The 22474-nt window shown below is 35.5% G+C and overlaps 2 protein-coding genes, 1 non-coding gene and 1 pseudogene across 3 annotated transcripts; 2 read left to right on the top strand and 2 right to left on the bottom strand.

Annotated features, from left to right (window-relative positions):
* The first annotated feature begins 743 nt into the window (after positions 1 to 743).
* Positions 744 to 2739, top strand: LOC110718816. Its single transcript, XM_021897727.1, has 2 exons — positions 744 to 1207; positions 2063 to 2739. Exons 1-2 carry the CDS (start codon positions 935 to 937, stop codon positions 2510 to 2512), a joined length of 723 nt encoding a protein of 240 aa, XP_021753419.1. The 5' UTR covers positions 744 to 934; the 3' UTR covers positions 2513 to 2739.
* Positions 2740 to 8985: 6246 nt separating this feature from the next.
* Positions 8986 to 10561, top strand: LOC110718815. The gene is made up of 2 exons (XM_021897726.1): positions 8986 to 9271; positions 10006 to 10561. The coding sequence occupies exons 1-2, from the start codon at positions 9044 to 9046 to the stop codon at positions 10450 to 10452; spliced, it is 675 nt and encodes a 224-aa protein (XP_021753418.1). The 5' UTR covers positions 8986 to 9043; the 3' UTR covers positions 10453 to 10561.
* A 29-nt stretch (positions 10562 to 10590) lies between these two features.
* TRNAY-GUA lies at positions 10591 to 10681 on the bottom strand. Its single transcript is given in 2 exon segments — positions 10591 to 10626; positions 10645 to 10681. It is a non-coding gene; the product is annotated as a tRNA-Tyr (tRNA).
* A 460-nt stretch (positions 10682 to 11141) lies between these two features.
* On the bottom strand, positions 11142 to 21977 carry LOC110718814 (annotated as a pseudogene).
* Positions 21978 to 22474: the final 497 nt, after the last annotated feature.

Below are 22474 nucleotides of genomic sequence, written 5' to 3'. Positions count from 1 at the left end.
CAAATAAGTAAAAGTACATTAAAGACAAAATTATATTCTAGAACACATGTTCTTATATGTGGCTGGTTACATTGTATGACAAGTCATTATGGAGGTTACTTCGTTAGTGTTATAGAGGTTACTCGGTTAGTGTTATAGTGGTTACTTCGCCAGTATTATAAGGATTACTTAGTCAGTGTTACAAGGGTTACTTAGCCAATGTTTTAGGAGTTACTTTTTTTTGTTTGTTTTACAAGCGACCACACAATGTAGTCAGCCATACACAAGACGCATTTATTCTAGAAAAGTACTTCCTTTGTTTTTAAGTGTCTTATTGGGAGTTTTGGCTTTATTTATTAGACCTATTTTGACCAATTTTTATGAATTGTATATACTTCCTCCGTTCCTGAAAGGTTGACTCACTTTGCATTTGCACGGTCTCCAATAAACATCTTTGACCATTAATAACTTCGGCTATGTATATGTAAATTTTTTTAAAAGTTGGTATTTGGAAAATTTATCAGTAGAGGATCTAATAAGACCAAACTTGTTAATTTAGTTTGATTGTATAAATCATAAAATGTGGTTAAAGTTTTTTATTTTGACCGCATGAATAGTAAGTGAGTCGAACTTTCAGAAATTGAGGTAGTTTATTAAAAAAATTATAGTCTTGTGGACACTTATTGGAATCGTCTCAATAAGTAGTTTATTAATATTTAATTGTTAGTATAATTTATAGTATTTGATAATTAAAAAAAATAAAATTAAATAGACAAAGTTTTGCATCAACATGTATGCTATGTCACTATAGACACTAAAAAAAACAGAGGAAGTCAAATAGCAACGATGAATAAACTGGAAAAAACCAAAGGAAAAAAAAAAAAATCACAGCACCCTCAACTAGTACCGCTGCGCTATTCTCTATTCTCTATATATAGATATTTCTAATCTTTCTATGCAACAAAACATAACAACCTTAATAAAAGTAGAGTCACAAAATATGTCTCCCTTAGTTTTTCTATCCTCCTTCCTTCTACTCCTCACCACCCAAGTCACCGCGGTGACTTACTCAGTCACCAACTCCGCCGCCAATACTCCAGGTGGCACCCGATTCAACAATGAAGTCGGGACTGCCTACGCCCACCAAACACTCTCTGCTGCCACGAACTTCATTTGGAAAACCTTCCACCAAACCGACCCGGCTTGCCGCAAGAGTAACATCCAACAGGTTACTTTCTAACCCGTACCATGTCTCACTGTTTAGGCCTTGAGCTTGTTATTGGGTAGGGTAGCCCAATGATAATAGGGTCAGGATCAAGCTTAAAGGGCTTTTAATGAACAGGGCCTTAAACGGATAGGACCCTTATTGGGTAGAGTCAACATAGGGCCAAATTTTTTTTTCCAATTTAATAGACAAACAAAATAGATAACGTAAAAATAATTACATAGATAAATTTGTATTCATATGTACTTAATAATGGCTTTGTTCAATGTCTCTTTTAATTGATATTTTGTTTGCCCGCCCGTTATCAATCCGCATGGACCTGACCCGCTATTGACCCTATAAAATATGACCTTCTTTGACCCAACCCAAAAATAACCCGCACCGACTCGTCTAATAACCAGGTCTATTTAGGCCTAAAGGCCCTAAACCATTTTTGTTATGAGAGTACGGTACTATTTTTAAACTGACGCATTATTATTAATGAACCACGTAAATCTATAATATTTTTTTTTGGCTATATATTAATCATATCATTAATCACAACATGGAGTGTCCTGTTATACCTAGTACGTAGTAATCTAAGACATGTATGCAAAGTGTGTTTACCTATAATATTGTGTTAATAGGCTCAACAGTTTAAGAATACTTCTCGATTTTGAAGTATGATTACCTATAATATTGTGTTGATAGGATCAATAGTTTTATAACAAAATAAGAAAACTTGTCAAAAACAACAACAAAACCAAGCAATTATTGTAACCAATATAGCCTTATAACAAGATAATATAACCAGTCTATTGTTCTACGTTCTGCTTTACGAAATTATTAATCTAATTTATAAGTTATAATACGTCACAGGTGAGACTTATAGTGGAAAGTATGCAAGATTACGCAGCTTACACAGTCAACGACCAAATCCACCTGAATGCAAACTACGTCCAAAGCTACTCAGGCAACGTCAAAACCGAAGTCACGGGTGTCTTAATCCACGAAATGGCCCATGTGTGGCAATGGAACGGCAATGGGCAGGCACCCGGAGGGTTGATTGAGGGGATCGCGGATTATGTTAGGCTTAAGGCCGGTTATGCACCGTCTCATTGGATTAAACCCGGTCAAGGTGATAGATGGGATCAGGGTTATGATGTTACAGCCAGATTCTTAGACTATTGTAACAGTTTAAGAGATGGGTTTGTGGCTGAGCTTAATAAGAAGATGAGGGGTGGATATAGTGATGCTTATTTCACTGATTTGTTGGGCAAATCTGTTAATCAATTGTGGAATGATTACAAGGCCAGGTTCAACAGCTAAATCATGAATTATGATGTACTACCTTCGTTATTTTTTAGTTGCAACAAAGGAATTTATTATGTCTTGCAAATAGTACCCTTTATTGCAATAAAATTAACAGAGGTAGTATGTAAAATATTACATACGTACTCATATCTATATGTATGAAAGCAAAAGAATAAGCAAAGTTTGTAATAAAGTGTTGTATCAAATAATAATACATCCATTCTATATTTGTAACATTTTCATTTTCATGTTATCTCACGTGTGAATATATGTAATAAAATAATTTCGTATATATAGTAGTCAATGATCCCTGATAGATTTGAGCAAAAACAGTATAATTTGAAGGAAGGGAACAACAATTGCAACTTTCTGGCTGGATTAGATACCGTGGAGGATAAGTAATGCCCTAATTTCTGGATTGAGTAGTCCTTTCCTTTCTACAAAGAATAATACTGTGATAACTAGTATTTTAATGACATAGAGAAACTTATTAATATGAAGATAATTTACCAAAGAGAAGTATTGTAAATGAAATAAAATTAAACAAACTATGTCATACCACACTTTACTTGACCCGCATCTATCCCTAAACTTTTTCCTCAATACCTATAATAATACGGAGTATATAAATTTTAAACAGAAGAGAAATTATAGCATCAATGCCTGAAAAATGCCTTTAGATTTTGATTTAAACATTCCATATGACGAGGATGACTTCATGATGGTTGACATATTATGGTGAACATTAAATTCAATTCTCTTTATTAATTTTGAATAAGAATGAAGAGCAGTCGTCCTTCTACTTAATTAAATTACTTTATCTTTTTGATTAATTATTCAAATATATGTAGTATAGACATTTAGTTTCTAGAAGAATATATGAATCAGAAATTTTATAAATGGTTCTTGTCAATATAATTCTTTAAAAACATTTCACTAGATTAATTTTTCTTAAAAAATGACTATATTTTTCCATATTAGTTAATTGCAATTTAATATAAAAAGGTAAATTATTGTTCAATTATATGGGAGTTCATGCATGTGATTTTTGAGCTGCTTTTTCGTCATGTGATCAATCTCACTTTACTTACTAACCAGTCAAATTTAACACAACATCAAGTATATATCACACAATTTTTTATCAAATTTTCAAATGAAATTAATTAAATACACTTCCATCCAGAATAAAATCAGTCCCTATATAGGCTGATGAATAATTGAACGAAAACCAATTATATAATAATATCCCCCTAAGCTTTTTTCCTCAAAAATTTTATGAGAAAAAAAAAATGAAGAGGAATTAAAGCATCATTGCTTGAAAAATGCCTTCAATCAGATTCCGATTTCAACAATCCATATGATGAGGATGTATGACTTCAGGGTGGTTGACATACATATTATGTTGTGTTTTGGGGGTTTTGTGTTCCTTGGGAGAGTTACAACACCAAGACTGGATTCCAGCGTCTGTACCTGTAAAACCACGGAAACTCCGGTTGCGTGGAGTTTTGCCTCCAACGGTCAAGTTACGAGTATGGAGTCTGTAATAAATGCGGAACATAAATGATCTTCTCGATTTTCGAGATTAGGAGTAAATATCTGCAATTAATATTTCTCAAGATGTGTGTTTTTGTATATGTTTGTAAACGAATATAATAAATGTGGATATCTCCCTATTTATAGGATCTTTGAAGTATTTGCCACATGTCCAAGAGGGAGTGGCCCATTGTGGTCCACCCATGGGGTGACACGTTTCACAGGCTGATTGGGCGGTCACGTGGCAAAGGGTATTTTTACCCGAAACATTTTCCCCTCACAGATGTGACGTGGCACGTCACATGGCATACGTGACAATTGTCACTCTCTAATTGGCCAACGGTCAAAACCGTTTGTATTCCAGAGAAATTACGGAATTGCCCCTGCCTAAAATTCCCCAAACGTACGTCTATTAAATTGGGTGCTCAACCCACAAGCGGATAAGAAGGCTCCATCTCTCAGAAACTCATGTTTGGGTACCCAATATTCTTGGGTATGCTTATTAATTCCCCGGTTGAGAGGGCGGTGGTTGTAAGCTCAAAAAACCCCGCCTCTATTATTTTCTCGTAGTCCCCATCTGGGACTTGGGGAAGCTTGCGCTTCTACCCCAACACACTACTAGAAATAGGCCGATTTACGACGGACATGTTTTTCCGTCGTAAATTCTGACGGATTTTTATTCCGTCGGAAATTTACGACGGATTTCCTACGGAATACAAATCCATTGGAATTTATGGGATCTCCGACGGAATATTCCGTCGGAAACTTAATTTTTCGACGGAAATAAAATCTGTCGGAAATTTCCGACAGATTATTCCGTCGAACAGTTATTTTCTGACGGAAATAAAATCCGTCGGAATTTTTCAACGGAATATTCCGTCAGAAATTTACCTTTCCGACTGATTGTATGCATTTCTGACGGAATTTTGACTTAAAAAAAAAAAGAAAAAAACTGAATATGAAAAAAAACCCGGATCTTTTTCTCTATTCTCAATCTCTTCTTTTTCTTTTTCTCTTTCTTCTTTTTCTCTTTCCTCCTCTCTTTTCCCGGAGCCTTTTCTTTCTCTTTCCTCTTCTCTTTCTCTTTTCTTTCTCTTTCCTCATCTCTGTTCGTCTTCTTCCTTTCCTCCTTTCTCTGCTCCACTTCTTTTCCCCCTTTCTCTCTCCTCGCATCTTTCCCTCACCGCCTCTTCTTCATTTCTCTTTCCCCTTTCTCACTACTAGAAATAGGCCGATTTTCGACGGAACAAAATTTCCGACGGACAAGAATTTCTGTCGGAAAAGTCAGAAATTCCTACGAAATTTTATTCCATAGGAAATCCGTCGGAACATTCAATTTCCGACGGAAAATATATCCGTCGGAACATTAAATTTCCGGCGGAAATAAAATCCGTCGGAAATTTTCGACGGAATATTCCTTCTGAAATTTACCTTTCCGACGGATTTTATGCATTTCCGACGGAATTATGACTATTATAAAAAAAAAGAAAAAAAAGAAACTGAATATAAAAAAAAAACCGGAAAAGTCAGATTTTCTCTCTCTCTTCTTTTTCTTTTTCTTTTTCTCTTTCTTCTTTTTCTCTATCCTCCTCTCTTTTCCCGGATTTCTTTTTCTCTTTCCTCCTCTCTTTTTCTCTTTCTTCTTTTTCTCTTTCTCTTTCATCTTCTCTTTATTTTCTTTCTCTTTACTCTTCTTTCCTCATCTCTGTTCGTCTTCTTGCTTTCCCCCTTTCTCTGCTCCACTTCTTTTCCCTCTTTTTCTGTTCATCTTCGTCCTTTCCCCCTTTTGTTCTCTCGTCATTTCCGACGCCACCCACCAATTACAACTACGGTGCAACAACCACCGTCAACAACAACAACCACCGTCAACAACCACAACCACCGTTGACCAACATCAACACCAATAACAACGACACCACCCACCCTCAAGGTTTTTGTAAAGTAGATCTAGTTTTAATTTAGGTTACATTGTAGATCTAATTAAATTTTTATGGTATTGTAATGTTAATTATAAATTTGATTAGATAATTGTATATTTATATATTTCCTTTAAATTTTGTTGTTTAATTATCGTTTTTTTTTAATTTTTTTATGAAATTCGGTTAAAATTTGTAGATCTACTGGTTTTGATATTTTTGTGTGGTATTTTTCGATTTTATTGTGCTAATTTTCGTATTTTTGGGCTCATTTATGTTTTTTTGGGGTTAATTTTTTATTTTTTTTTGGTTAAATTTTGGTGAGGTGGTGTCGATGGTGGTGTGTGAAGGTGGGATAGGGGCTGCTGTGGGTGGTTTCGATGGTGGTTGTTGGTGAATCAAGGTTAGGGGCTGATGCCGGTGGTTTCGGTGGTGGTGGTTGGTGAATATGGGTAAGGGTTTGGTGGTGGTGGCAAAGGGTAGTGGTGGATGGGTAAGGGTAAGGGGTAGGTATGGCGGTGGGTGGATGATGGTGGTTGGTGCTGGAAGGGGTGGTGCCTGGTTTTTTTTTTTTTTTATTTTTTTTTTTGCAGGAGTTTCCGACGGAATTTCCGTGGGAATTTTCCGGCGGATTTGAATCCCGTAGGAAATTTCCGATCGACTTTCCGGTACCGGAAAAACCTCTTCCGACGAAAAAATTCCGTCGGAAAACACTGTTCCGACGGAATTTTTGACGGATAAGGCCGTTTTTCCTACAAAGGGTCTTCCGACAACACGTTCCGACGAAATTCAGGGTGTTTTCGACAGAATTTTTCCGTCGGAAATGACCTGTTTTCTAGTAGTGTCTCTTTCTCTCTCATCTCCTCTTTTCCTTTAACATCTACAAACACAACCGCAACGGGTAGATCGAGCACTGTCAAGCATCGTCAGCATCGTGGGAGCACCGTTCACCGTCGTCCACCGTCAAGCACCATAGAAGGTCGAAAATATAATATTGGTTAGTTTGTAGATCTAGGTTTATTTTTCACAAAATTTATGATTATAATTATATTTTTGATGAAATTGTAATATAAGTTTATAAATTTTGTAATGTACGTTTTTAGATCTGGTTTTTCGATTTTTTGGTAATGTAAGTTTATAATTATTATTTTTGATTTTTTGGTAATTTTGTAATGAAATTGTAATGTAAGTTTATAAATTGTTTATTTCGAATTTTTGGTTATTGTTTCGGATTTTTTCCGGTTTTTTTTGGATTTTTTTTCGTTTTTTTTCGATTTGGTTTGTTGTGGTGGTGGTGGGAAGGGCTTGGTAGATCTGTGTTGTGGGGGTGGCGAGGTGGAGTGGGTGGCGAGGTGAATCTGGGCTGGTGTGGGCTGGTGCTTGTGGTGTGGGCTGGTGGTACGGGGTTAGGGGGACTGGTGGTGTGGGTGGGCAGTCATGGGTTATTATGGGGGCAGGGGGTATGGGTGGGTAGGGGGGCAGGGGGTGGGCTGGTGGCGGGGATGGATCTGGGTGGGGAAAGTGGTGCTTTTTTTTATATTTTTTTATTTACTTTTCCGACGGAATTTTCCGTCGGAATGTACCTCCTCCGACGGAATTTTCCGTCGGAACATCTCCCTCACCGACGGAAATTTCCGTCGGAACATCTCCCCCACCGACGGAAATTTCCTCGGAACATATCCTACTCCGACGGAAATTTCCGTCGGAACCTTGCGACGGATTTTCACTTCAAGTCAACAAAAGCGCCGACAGAACATAATCCGTCGGAAATTCCGTCGTAAATGGGCATTCCGACGGAATTTCAGGGTTTTCCAACGGATTTTTTCCGTCGTTGATTGACTGTTTTCTAGTAGTGACAGATCCGGCTTCCGGTTGTATGTGCGAAGTTCGAAGTTCTCACGCTTGGAGGGAGCAGAAACCAGGTAGATTCGGTTCTTCCAATCTGACCACTTAGACGGCTTGTCTAGGGTCATCAGGTACTTGGGATAGGTGGTCAGCGTATACCATGCCCTCCACCCGCCTAGACTTCGGCTCAAATAGTGCATATGGGCAAAGGCCTCCCAGCCGGGATGGAGACCTTGCATCCCCACAGACGGCGCCAAATGTTTTGGGGGTTTTGTGTCCCTTAGGAGCTAGAGTTACAACACCAAGACTGGATTAATTCCGGCGTCTATACCTGCAAAACCACGGAAACTACGGTTGGGTGGAGTTCCACCTCCAACGGCCAAGTTAGAACGGGTATGGAGTCTGTAATAAATGCGGAACGTAAATGATCCTCTCGATTTTTAAGATCAGGAGTAAATATCTGAAATTAATATTGCTCAAGATGTGTGTTTTTGTATATGTTTGTGAATGAATGTAATAAATGTGGATATCTCCCTATTTATAGGGTCTTTGAAGTATTTGCCACGTGTCCAATAGGGAGTGGCCCTTGTGGGCCACCCATGGGGTGACATGTGTCACAGGCTGATTTGCCCACGTGTCAAAGGGTATTTTTACCCGAATCATGTTAGACATTAAATTCTTTTAAATAAATTCTTTTTAAATTTGAATAAGAAGAGTAGTCCTTCTCCGTTTTTTTTTAGGTAAACTATGTAATTGAATTACCTTGTCTATTTTATTAGCTATTCAATTTTTGTAGTATAGTGATTTCTAGAAGAAATTAAAATATAAATCAGAAATTTATAAATTTATATATTCTTGTCAATATAATTTTGTAAAAATGTTGCACCGAGATTTAATTTTCTAAAAAAAAACGATTATATTTTTACATAACATAAATTTTATATGTGGCTAGTCTGCTAGTCACATGGTATGACCACTTCACATATAAAAAAATATATATTACTCCATATTGTTTAATATTAATTGATTGTTAGCGCTTATTGCATTGCATTCATCAGCTTCAACTACTTTAGGTAACAACATACATTTACTTCCGTCTCAACTTGCCAACTTGTTAAGAGTGCTCATTATAACACCCTCAACTTGTGGTATTACTATTCTAAGAGTACTATATATTGTCTATATATAAATGTTTTCATATCCAACGAAACATACAAGTTACATAACAACCCTACTCATAAAGTCACAAAATATGTCTTCCTTGGTTATTATCTTATGTTCCTTCCTTCTTCTCACCACCCAAGTCGCCGCGGTGACTTACTCAGTCACCAACTCCGCCGCCAACACTCCAGGCGGTACCCGATTTAACAATGAAGTCGGGACTGCCTACGCCCGCCAAACGCTCTCGTCTGCCACGGACTTCATTTGGAGAACCTTCCAGCAAACCAACCCGGCTGACCGTAAGAGTAACGTCCAACAGGTTATTTTTTTAACAGCATTTATCACATTTAAGGCATTTTTTTCCAAAAAAGAAAAGTTAGTGGTTAAATTTGTTTAAAAGTAAACATACTAGCTGTAAATTCATCCAGGCCATGAAAAAGCAAGTGAAAGATCAAGTTTGTACTTAGTGATTGAAGTGTTAGAATTCGCTTTGAATATGTTATCTTCGTACAAACGATTCAACACAGGAGTCTCACTCTTTAGGCCATTAGAGTACTATAGAAACTCCTAAATTTTAAATTAACCTAATCTGCTTTGTAAATTATAAATAAACTTTTATCTTTTTCAATATCTGAAAAAATCCTGTAACATTTAATTTCCATGAACGGACGACGTAGTTAACTAACATATATATTATTAGTGAACCGCTTAAATCTGTATGTTTTTTTTTATAATTATTCATTAATCATTTTGCATCAATATAATCACAACATGGAGTGTCATAGTAAGCTAATTAAGATAGGTATGCAAAGAAAACTTCTCGATTAAAAAGTATATACGAAGTATATTTTTTGACTAATCAATAATCATGCATAAATATATAAGTATCTTCTAAAACTTATAGTGTGACAGATTCAATAGGTCTAAAACGTAATAAGGAAACTTGTCAAAGATAACAACAAACTAAGCAATTATTGTACTCTATTAATTATATATCTTGTTCATTGCTTCACGAAATTATTTATCAAAATTATAAATTATAATACGTCACAGGTGAGTCTTATAGTGGAAAGTATGCAAGGAGTAGCTTACACAATCAACGACCAAATCCACCTGAGTGCAAACTACGTGCAAAGTTACTCAGGCAACGTCAAAACCGAAGTAACAGGTGTTTTGTACCACGAAGTGACCCATGTGTGGCAATGGACCGGCAATGGGCAGGCACCGGGAGGGTTAATTGAGGGGGTCGCGGATTATGTTAGGCTTAAGGCCGGTTATGCACCGTCTCATTGGGTTAAACCCGGTCAAGGTGATAGATGGGATCAGGGTTATGATGTTACAGCCAGGTTCTTAGACTATTGTAACAGTTTAAGAAATGGGTTTGTAGCTGAGCTTAATAAGAAAATGAGGGGTGGATATAGTGATGCTTATTTCACTGATTTGTTGGGCAAATCTGTTAATCAATTGTGGAATGATTACAAGGCCAGGTTCAACAACTAAGTTATGATGTGAAACATTACATATATAAGCTATCTATGTATGTATGTATGGAAAAAGCATAATATTAAGCAAAAATTGTACCCCGTAATAAAGTGTCGTTATCAAATAATACTTCCATCCATTAAAAACAATAAAAAATCCGACCTGCCGGAATCGAACCAGCGACCTAAGGATGGCGCTGAGGATAACCCACTACAGTCCTCCGCTCTACCAACTGAGCTAAGGTCGGATATGTGGCTGCTGAGATTCGAGCCCAGGTATCCACGGCCACAACGTAGAATTCTTACCACTAAACTACAGCCACTTTGTTGTTTAATATCTGCCAGATTAATTAATCATAATTAAATAAACGTATATATTTACCCAAAATTTTGATAGCAGTATGCCAGTATATAGTTTATTTTCTGCTATTGTAGACACCATTATTCGAAATTATCAAGCTATTGATCATATTCGTATATATACCTAAAAAGTTACTAGGTACTTCATCTCAAATACTTCAGCAAAATCGAATGAGTTCCTGCAATTAATAGTGAATGCATGAGTTGCCTAATTTAGCATTAAGTACTTCACTAATTTTGGTCTGTTGGATTGAGTAGTCCTTTCTACAAATATGGAACTACAATCTATCTCACTTTCCAAAACAATTTACACAACGCATAAAAATATACTACGACTACGTACAGATATCACAATAAAAACAGGCTTGTACTCCAAAATCTCAATAATTATTGTATTGATAAGGTTTGCACTGATAAGAGCATTATTCAATTCATAAATGTTATTTCCTCTACTAGGTACACTTATACATATCATTATCCCAACTAGCTGAATTGTGCAACATCTGCATCAGTAAACCTTATGAAGCAACATGTTTAATGGTAGAGATCACTTCATCTATGGACACAAAATTTCTCCTTTCTTTCAGGAGCATTTTAGCAAAGTTGAGTGCCTTCCTCTCACAATCAGCTCGTTTGGCAATGTCAGTTATCGACTCGAAGTCCTCCACATGAGCCACCCCAACAATTCTCCTGTTAAATGACAAAATAAAAAATGATCATTTCATGTTCATCTCAAAATTACACATCTGATGTTGTAGATCTTAGAAGAGATCAATATAAAGGTAAGCTCTGTTATTAAGGTTTTGTTATATAGGAGCACAACCAGACTATGGGAAAGCAGAATCAAAGACTTATATACACGTAGCAACTAGCAAGATGGTACAAAAGATACCGATAAGTTGAACTCACCTAATCATCTTGGCAGATCCGAATCCAAGAGAATCATGGAACAGCTCTTGCATAAAGTTTGCCTGTATGAGTCTCCAAACATCAGGATTATTATAAATAAGTGGAAGATATGCCTCACCTGGACCATCCTTATTTTCATCCCATAATGCGATAAATTTATTGTGGAATAGATTCCAAGTCTCCCCGAGAGTTTTGAGGATCCATTTCTTGTAAGACTGAAGCACATGAGAGAGGAGGATCAGGATCTAAACATTGCAAACTTATGACTCGTTAACCAAAAGATACGATAAACTTTTCTTCCCTCTTGAGTAAATCAACAATAAAGATTGGAGATTCACAATGTAATGTACAAAAAGAAGACAGCAAGCTAGGTAAAGCAATGAAGATAACTTTGAGGGAAAAAAAATCTGCAAAAGAAACATGCTGCACACAATAGTAGTAGTATTATTCCTACATAATTGAGCTAACCTTTCGGTCATTTTCTTGATTTGAATGTCCATCTTGAGCAAAGAAGGCCAAAATAAGATTTCCCAGAAAGGCTCCTATGTCAAATACTCAAATCCCATTGGCTCATAGAAGGAAAATTCCGGATCAATCACCTGTGTCGAATCCTGTGTAACCATGACAGAACCAGTGTGTAAATCTCCATGAATAAGGGCTTGTGCCCTTTCACAGAACCTGTAACATGACACAAGGAAACTTTATCAACTCACACTTCTAAAAGTAATTTTACCAATAAAGAACTTTCTTTTGTAACGAAATACAGAGTTGTCAATTTAGACTGCATGAGTACATGGATTTCAACTGAGCTACTTCAAGCTTCAGAACGTTGTCTTCACGGACTGCCTCAGCATCATGATCAAGGTGAGGAGATGTCCAATGGTTATACTCTGATACTTTATAGGGATCAGAGAATACAACCTGCTCAGTATGCCGGCACATTTCCACATTTCCACAGAATTCAGCAACTGATCCATAAGCCAATCGATAGAATAAAATCACCAAATTAATACACAATGGTGGGTGAGGTAGGCAATATTCAACCAACACAATGACATGTAATAGTAAGCAACTCATAAACTTAAGACCACAACAAAAGAAATCTTCAATTTTAATTAAATACAGTATATAGTAAGATGTTGAAATACGGAGTAATAGCAACAAGGAATCGACTTATAACATTAGATTGATACATAACAGTTGTGGTTTAAGTATTTATAAACCATTTCTTTCATTTAGAAAATGACCCTTTACACTAGAGTTGGACTTGCAACTTCATATTGTTGAACAGTAATTACATGAATATGCTACCTTCACGTTTATGCTCCATTGTGGTAGTATAAAGAAGAGAGGTATAAAACAATGTCTTTGACATGTATTCCGCCATGTGTTCTGCAAGCAACGGATATTCAACTCCAGCAATCAAACCCTTCCTTTGAATGATGTGTGGAGGTTCCAAATAGCGCATGCCAATCAAAGCCATGTTACGATCAAAATGATAAACCTCCGGGACATGAGCAGGGCACAATCGACCATGTTCCTTTAACGCCTTAGCCTCATAATATGCTCGGTCTTTAGTCATGGGCCATGATTCCCCTATGCAACGTATGTATGGAAGAGCCTACAGTCCCACAAATTCATAACCATATTTTTATAACTAATCAAGAGAATTGATATTTGAAATTTTAATTCTTCAAAAAAAAAAAAAAAAAGTGAAATTGTAACTTAAACCACATTGTCAATTACAATAACCACATTCCAATTAGGCAAATGATTTAGTAATTTACAAAATCAATTTGTAGAAAAAGTGTACTCACAATCCTACTCTATTTATATACCCTTTGGCATATCTTAAAAATAAATTTATACTCCGTACTTCATAATTTCTAGTTCCCAACCATTCATGCTTCTGTCAAGTACAGAGTATAACTTACAACATACTGATATTCACAGCCGTAAGGCTTAAGTGCTTAACCATAAAAACCTGTTAGGTTTTACAGCGTATTCAATCAAGAAAACACTTAATAAAGTGTGTGGGAACAAAACCTAAATTATGTGATTACTATAACAAAGTAAAGTAATACAATCAAACACAACCAAGGTGTTACAATCAAGTATTAATATCACTAAGAAATTACAGAAATTTCTAATGACGACACTAATGTGAAGTTTAATTACACTTGCCTTAATTCCAAGCCGATCAACCGAACATGAACATGAGAATTGCAACGTCCCTTGAGACTATAATCTTGATACACTGTCAAAAGCGTGTGAATACTTTCCTAAAGGGATTAATTTCCCCCACACGGTGCTAGGGTTATTCCGGAAATTCCCTTTGAGATGCAATTGACAGAAATTCCGTTCTTAGCACAAAGAATCGAAACACCGATGGATGAATCACAAAGAAGGCTAAAGTCAAGAGATTTTCTCAAAATAGTTTGCAAGAAAGTTAAGAGAAATTTAGAGAATTCTTGGGGAGAAAATAAGAGAATAAAGTTCTGTCTATTTTCTTTCGAAAACAACATTCTATTTAAAATAGAATCCAACCGTCGCATAATACCGCAAAACGGCAAGAAGCACGGGCGCGCCACCACAGCAGCACAGGCGCGCCACCTGCCCGTGGGGCGCGCCTCCTTCTTTGCCTAAAAATTTCAATTTTCCAGAGAGTTGATGCGATTTTGACGCGGTTTAGGCGCGGGTCGCGTCATACCATGGCGCGGGCGCGCCTCCTTACTTTTCAGATTTTCCAGAAACTCATCGCGGTTTATGCGCAGTTTTATCGCGAGTCGCGCCTAGCTGGCGCGAGCGCGATTCCGTAGAGCGAGCGCTCCACTCCGACACTCTAAATTATCAATAAAACCTATGGTATACAAGTATAAATAAGCATTAACTTAACATTAATAACACTAATTAACCTGTGATTTTGTCATAATTTCTTATACCAGGTTAGTATATCCGTATAAGCAAACATAAGCTTAACATTAGTAACACTAACTAATGCGTGATTTTGACATAATTCTTAAATGGTTCGTATGCACGCAAATTAAACAATGATAGGCATGATCAGATACATTAAACATTGTACTAGTGGCTCAAACCCTGAAATCATTGAAAACACTAACAATTCACTTCACAATGCCTACATAATTACCTAAGTAACATTTCATAAAGATCATTCGAACAATTTAACTCAAATAATTCAAAAATACCCATATTTTTTTGAAATTTACATAGTACACTAGGGTGTACCATGCTCATGGTACACTTTGCTGAAAATAACAGTATTTTTTTACTTTTAATAAAAAAAATTATCAAAATAATTCTCTCCTTAATTTAAGGGATTTGTTAGTTATTTTCCATATTAAAAGTTTTCAAAATTATATTTGATATTTTTGGAGAGATATAATCACAATTTCGAAATACAGAGAGAGAAATTTTTCAGCAGAGAGAATTAATGGTAGTGTATTTTAAATTTCAACATGATTCCAAAATTGTAGATCTGTTGATAATACATATGAGAATGACGATTTGATAATAATGATGGTGAATTTGAGGATTTCATAATCAATTGAGAAGGTACTTTTTAGTTTTTTTTTTGTATTTAAATTTCATAATTATAGTTATGATGTTGATGATAATGATAATGCTCTTTAAATTATTAAATTTCATAAATTGTGGGTTTCGTTATCAAATGACATAAATTTTTTATATTAAATTTCATAATTTATAGATTTTGTAATCAAAGAATTTTTTTTTATTATTGTTTTTGTATTATTCTATGAGGTTGAAGATGATGTTCTTCTAATTATGATGAATGTCTTCTAATTATGATGAATGTTCTTTTATCACTTTTACAATCTATATTTATTTTGTTAATTGTAATGAAATATGCTTTTAAGTCTAATTAATTTGTTCTTTAAATCTAAATTATATGTTCTTTACATTACAAAAATGTTATTTAAGGTATAATATTCTTAGAGTTTCAATACTATGAAATATGTTCTATTTATTTCAATAACACGTTCTTCTATGTTTATGTTCTTTGTTTTAACTTTATGTTCTTTTGGGTATTCATTTCTAAGGTGTTTTGTTCTTTTTTGTATTCCTAATGTTATTTGATTTTGGTTCTTATGTTTGAGGTATTGAGTGATGCACATTTTCTGTTATAGCACATGTCATTTTAAAATTAGTTTGTAAAGTCATTTTTAATTATTATTATGTATATTCTTCTTGAATATTATTTATTAATTCTATATTAATTAACATTTAATAATTTGTATTTTTTTGATTTAGTATCATGAAGATTGGTGATGATAATTGATTTTTAGATCCAAAGAACCTCCATAATATTAATATAGAACATGATGATATTATAATAAATAATATTTAAATTATCCCGTTTAAATAACCGCATGATCTATAGACTAAATTTAAAGAACATTTTCACTATAAAAAATGAACATTGTATAACAATGAAAGTACATTACAATTACAATCAAAGAACGTGGACATTTAAAATATTTTATCGAAAGATCTAATAAATATCATTATATGATATAAAGATGGACACATAGAATAAAAATAGTATTAATAATTTATTGTACATTACAAACAAATATAAAGCATATCATGTATTCTAGTAAAGAACATTACAAAAATATACAAAGAACGTACACAAAAAAAATTTAATTAAAAAAAAAACAAATACTACTATAAAGAATTTAAGAGCATCTTTAAGGGTGAACATTTTAATAGTTCACAATGAGTGAACAAATAAGGTGGTGGCTTAATGGCAAACTCTTTAATTGTTCATGTTGAGTGGTCATGGGTTCGATTGCAGGAGCAAGCACTTGCATGAATTAATTCGCTGTGGGCCCCACCAATATTTTGGACTGATATTCATGCAAAACGACGTCGTTTTGTTGTTTCATGTTGCAAAACGACGTCGTTTTGCTGTTAAAGGTCAGAAAAAAAAAATAGAAAACAGCGGCTGGGAGCGCGCCACTTGGCCCAGCCGCTGCTTGACACGTGTGTACTGTTTTAAATATATCCGTTGTAATTTTACAACGGATATATTTTACAAAATACAAATCAAAAAAAAAAAAAAATTACCAACGACTCTATTTTTTTTCCTCTCTATAAATAGACACCCATATTGATATACTTTTTTCAACTTTGAAAATTCATTTTTTTCTACTATATTTTTCTCTTCAAAAATCCCCTCTATAATTACCAATATTATTATTATTTATACCAATATTAATATTATTATTGTTATTATTATTTTTAATTATTATCATTAATATTATTATTATCGTTACTATTATTTTTATTATTATCGTTATTATTATTATTATTATTATTATTATTATTATTATCGTTATTATTATTATTATTATTATTATTATCGTTATTATTATTTTTATTATTATTGTTATTATTATTATTATTATTATTATTATTATTATTAAATTTTTATTTTTTTCAAATATAAATTATAAATATGGATGCTAATACCAACCCCAAAACAAATAGAAAGAAGAAAAAAAATTTGGGTCAAAATATGATCCCGAATCAAGCCAATTTTCCTCCAATTCACCCAAATTTTTCACAAACACCCACAAATATTCCCCATAATTTTTCTGGAGTTTATCCTCAAATACCCCAGTCAAGTTTCCCAAATAATCCACCAAATTTCCCTCAAAATTTTAATTTTTCTCAAAGCAGTTCAAATTTCCCACATCCATCCATGATACCAATGGGTTACGGTGAATATGGTGCTGCATCTGGTTATTTTCCGTCACAACAACCGAATCCCAATATTTGGGAATCGAGCAATGTCTTATCTGAAAGAAGATGAGGCAAATGAAGAATGCGAGGATGATGGTGAGGGAAATGAAACTCCTTCTCCCCATCAAAACTTCACTCAAATGTTACAGCAACCACTCCAATCAACTCCGGAATTTCGTGTTAGTGGTTCAAACAATAGAGGTTGGTCGCGATCAGAAACTGCGGCTCTTATATCCGGCTACATGAACACCAGCACCGACATAATTACCGGCACAAATCAAAATAAGGGTGTATTTTGGAAGAGAGTCTTGGACGCATACGATGCTGCCAGGGAATCGAATGCAGATGAAATATCCCTACGAACTATTAGTAGTTTGAAGGGAAGGTGGATGCGAATCTCTGAAGCCGTGTTAAAGTGGTGCGGAAGCTATGATAAGGCCCGGAAGCGAAAGGGAAGTGGCTATAACGAAGATGATGTTATCCAAGAGGCCCACAAAATCCATGAGAACTCATTCGGACGATTCACCTTCTACGAGGAATGGATCCAATTAAGGAAGTGGGACAAATTCCGGTCTTTCTTGGACCAACAAACATTCAAGCCTTCGGTGGGACGTCCACATTCAACTCCACTGACGGATGAGTCTGTAGGGAGCGGAAGTAGTGGGAAGAGGACACGGGATGAGGGTGACAATTCCTCACCTACCACACCAACCAGCGTGGGTGTCGGTGATGAGAGAGTAGCTCGTGCTGAAGGTATTAAAAAGGCTAAGTCGAGATTGAAGGCTAAAGCTCCATCAAGTCAAGCATTTAAGGAATTAGAAACATTCAACAGCCGATTGCAGCTACTTGGGGATTCGATGAATGTGTCAAACGAAGCAGAAATGAAGAGACTTGAAATACAGGAGCGCAAGGAGGCAAGGAAACAACGGAAAATTGAGCTAGAGCAATATAGGATCAACTGGGAGCAACTATCTCGTCTAGAACAGAAAGTAAACCGAGAACAGTGGGAAGACGAAATGATAGTAATACTTCGGAACAATATTCAACGTTTCAATAATGATGCTTAGTGTCCTTTATTTTTATTGTAGTTAAGTGTGTTCAATTCCTTTGTTGTTCTTCATTTTCAGTAGTGACAAGTTTTCAATTCCAGTTCAACCTCTTGTACTCATTTCCTTATGTTTGTACTTTATCAATTAATCAGTAAAATGGATCTTTTCCACTTTCCCATTTTCATAGCCCATGTGATCTTATTTTGTTTATTCAATTATATCAATTTGTCTCTTTATATATAATTGTGTCAGTATCTTAATTTCCCCTTTGTTAGCCCATGTGAAACCCTTCTTCTCCATTCAATTTCTGTGTGGTTCTAATCCAGTGTTGGTCATAGCCCATGTGAAACCCTTCTTCTCCATTCAATTTCTGTGTGGTTGTAATTCATTGTTTGTCATAGCCCATGTGATCTTTGTCTCTTTATATTCAGTTATTTCTGAAGAAGAATTACAAATTAGTTCACTATAAATAAACACCATTCTTTCATTTTTTTTTACACACAAACACATAAATCGTTTGCAGTTACTATTAGCAAACCTCACTCTATCTTACATTTCTTACGTACAAAATGAATTCAAACAGTTTAAACGAAAGCTCAACCGATTCCTCTTCATCTTCATCTAACTCGGATGATGAGGGAAGGGAGCTTAGAGTTCAACAACGTAATGAAGTGTGTCTTATGATACAACACGTAATGCATGAGTACATTCCACCAATTATTCAAGCTGCCACTCAGCAACGCCGACTCAAATCTACTGAGCCCCGAAAGGATAGGGGACGCGAAGAAGGTCATGCACGGTTATACAATGACTATTTCGCGGAAGTCCCAGTTTATCCAAGTTCCTTGTTCCGGCGCCGATTTCGAATGCGTAAACATGTGTTTGAGCGTCTTCTCAACGCAGTGACCCAACATGACCCCTGGTTTCAACAAAGGCGAGATGCGGCAGGTCGTCTTGGTTTGTCTCCACTTCAAAAGTGCACTGCGGCCGTTAGACAACTAGCTTACGGGTGTGCTTCAGACGCTTGTGATGAGTATGTCCGTATAAGTGAGGCAACTTCACGACTGGCACTCCAAAAGTTTACAGAAAGTGTCATCAACCTGTTCGGTGATCAGTACCTACGCCGTCAAAACATCGCAGATATGGAAAGATTGCTACGTATTGGGGAAGAACGTGGATTTCCTGGCATGATAGGCAGCATTGATTGTATGCACTGGGAGTGGAAGAACTGTCCACACGCATGGAAGGGGCAGTATCAAGGAAGAGAAGGAGTTGCAACTCTCGTACTGGAGGCAGTTGCGGACAGAGATCTATGGATATGGCATTCGTTCTTTGGGATGCCAGGTAGCTGCAACGATATTAATGTGCTTCATCGATCCCCTGTGTTCGAAGACATCTTAGAGGGTCGAACACCTCCTGTGAACTTCGTAGTCAATGGTCATCATTATACGAATGGGTATTATCTTACTGATGGAATCTACCCTAGATGGGCTTCTTTTGTGAAATCCATTACGAGTCCACAAACTCGTCAGGATCGTTTATTCGCAAAACACCAAGAAGCTGCAAGGAAAGACGTTGAACGCGCATTTGGGGTCCTTCAAGCTCGTTTTGCCATTATTAAAAAGCCGTCTTTGGCGTGGGATACCGACATACTCCACAATATCATGCTCGCCTACATCATAATACATAATATGATCGTTGAAGATGAACGAGAGACGTATCAAAATAACGTTAATACCAATGAGTTTATGAATGCTGGAGACAACGCTAATGAGGACACTACCGAGTACCGTACTTATCGTATTGTGGATATCGGCTTATACTTGTCTCGTAGAACAGAGATTGAGGATCAACAGACTCATTTGCAGCTAAAAAACGACTTGGTCGAACATATATGGAATAAATTTGGTAACAACGAAAACTTAGTCAACTAGGTTTACAACAAATGGTTATCCCTAAGGACATCTTACAAAACGATGTGTAGTTTTTTTTTTTAAATAAAATGTACTAGATTATAGTTGTAGAACTGTAATCACGATTTGTACCTCTTTTTTTTTGTTAATTAAAATTAGCTGCGTTGTTGTTTAAAAAATATTAATCACAAGAATTAGTTTTTTAAAAAGCTGATAAAAAAATGCGATAATTTCTTAATTAGTAATCACGATTAAAATATTAAATACGTCAATTAATTACATTGACATCGAGTTAATAAATTATAATTATGAAACAAAAAAGATTATATTTACAAAAATAAAATAAGGTGGGGTAGGGAGTATTGATGATGAACCATTGTTTAGTGTTCATTGTTAAGAGTGAATATTGTAAATGGTTTGTTGGGTTGATGTGGATGAGAGAGAAATGGTGATAGTGACCCATGAACCATTTTTTTGTGTTCAGCAATAATGATGCTCTAAATAGTTTATACAAAGTTGCATGCTTGAATTAAGAACTTACATTTTTCTATTGTCATCCATATCCAAAACTAGTTCAAGAAATATGGAGTTTGGAGGACTTATTCAACGTTAGTCAATTTTACTTATTTATCTTTTACTGTTTTTGAGGCCTTAAATTATTTTTTAAAGGAATAGAGAAAATAAAATTGAAGAGAGAGAGAGTAATTTTAGAGAGAGAAAGTTTGATTTTGGTAAAAGATAAATATTCAGAATATATGGTCAACTATGTGGGCCATGGTAATTTTTATCCCGTGAATAACTTTCACGTTTTTTATCGAAAATCTCGCATGATTTATTTTTTTATTACTATTCCTTGAAATACGCATGTACATTATAATAAATTGATGTACATTCCGCCTTTTTGAGGTATGTTTGGACTGCGTTTTATGAAGCAATTAATGTCGTTTTGGCCCGGATATATCATGTTCATGGTACACCCAAGTGTACAAAACAATAATTAATCTTTTTTTACCCAGAGTTACCCTTTTACAACTAAAATCAAACCTAACAACCACTAACACCAACAATAAACAAGAAGAAGATGAGGGGTAACCTGCTTGATGACAATAGAAGCGGAAGAGGAGACAACAATATAGACAAAATTAAGGTTGCCATCGCCAACTTCTTTGATCTGATAATTGTTGGAGACACCGAGCAAAGAGGAGATATGGGGTTGCTTTTATGTACTCTACCAGTGATTTCTCGTCAAGTGGCCTGAAGTCATCAAATGCCGGCATTTTTCCCGGTGCCGGAGAGTTGGTCGGAGAGTGAGTGGAGGCTTAGTTGGCGAGGAGTCGAGGTTGTTGAGTTTAGAAAAGAAGAAAAAGTGGCATGATTGGGGTTAGAAATAAGGAAATTGGATGATTACTTCCCTAGTTACTGCAATCCAACAAGAATATTTTGAAAAGTCTAAATAGGAGGTGCATGGTCCAAGATTAATCCGTACATGGGATAACAAAGAATTGTGTAGCATTGGAACTAGAGTTATCAAAATCACACCCGATCTTATTCGAAACCGACTCAAAAAATTATTCGATTTAGATTTTGATTCGTGTTCGCACAATAATTTGGTATGATTTAACTTTAAAATTGACCTGACCCGACCCAACCTCATCAAACCCGATCCAAACATCCGAATTGATACCTCTAATTAGAACCTTGGGAAAACCCTATTCGATTCATCCCAAAAGTGTTTCTAATAAAGAAGAAAGTATCGATAATAGGTAGAAAATTAATAGCGTTCATTTTATTGTTTGTTATATTCTCTATGAATAGATGTGTCCAAAACCTTATGAGGCCGTGAGGGCCAAATATAGAATATACTCGAGTGTACAATAGACTAGTCGATCCCTAGTTTCACATCAAAGAGGCCCGTAAATGACCAAGTGAGACTTGCCCCAATGGTATAATTTGCACATATAATTATTGAAGATCAAACTCAACTAGCAGTATAATGAACGGGGGATTCTTTATCCTTTTT

This window comes from Chenopodium quinoa, unplaced genomic scaffold (genome assembly GCF_001683475.1).
Source record: "Chenopodium quinoa cultivar QQ74 unplaced genomic scaffold, ASM168347v1, whole genome shotgun sequence".
NCBI lineage: Eukaryota > Viridiplantae > Streptophyta > Magnoliopsida > Caryophyllales > Amaranthaceae > Chenopodium > Chenopodium quinoa.
This window is presented reverse-complemented; position numbering and strand designations above follow the sequence as displayed.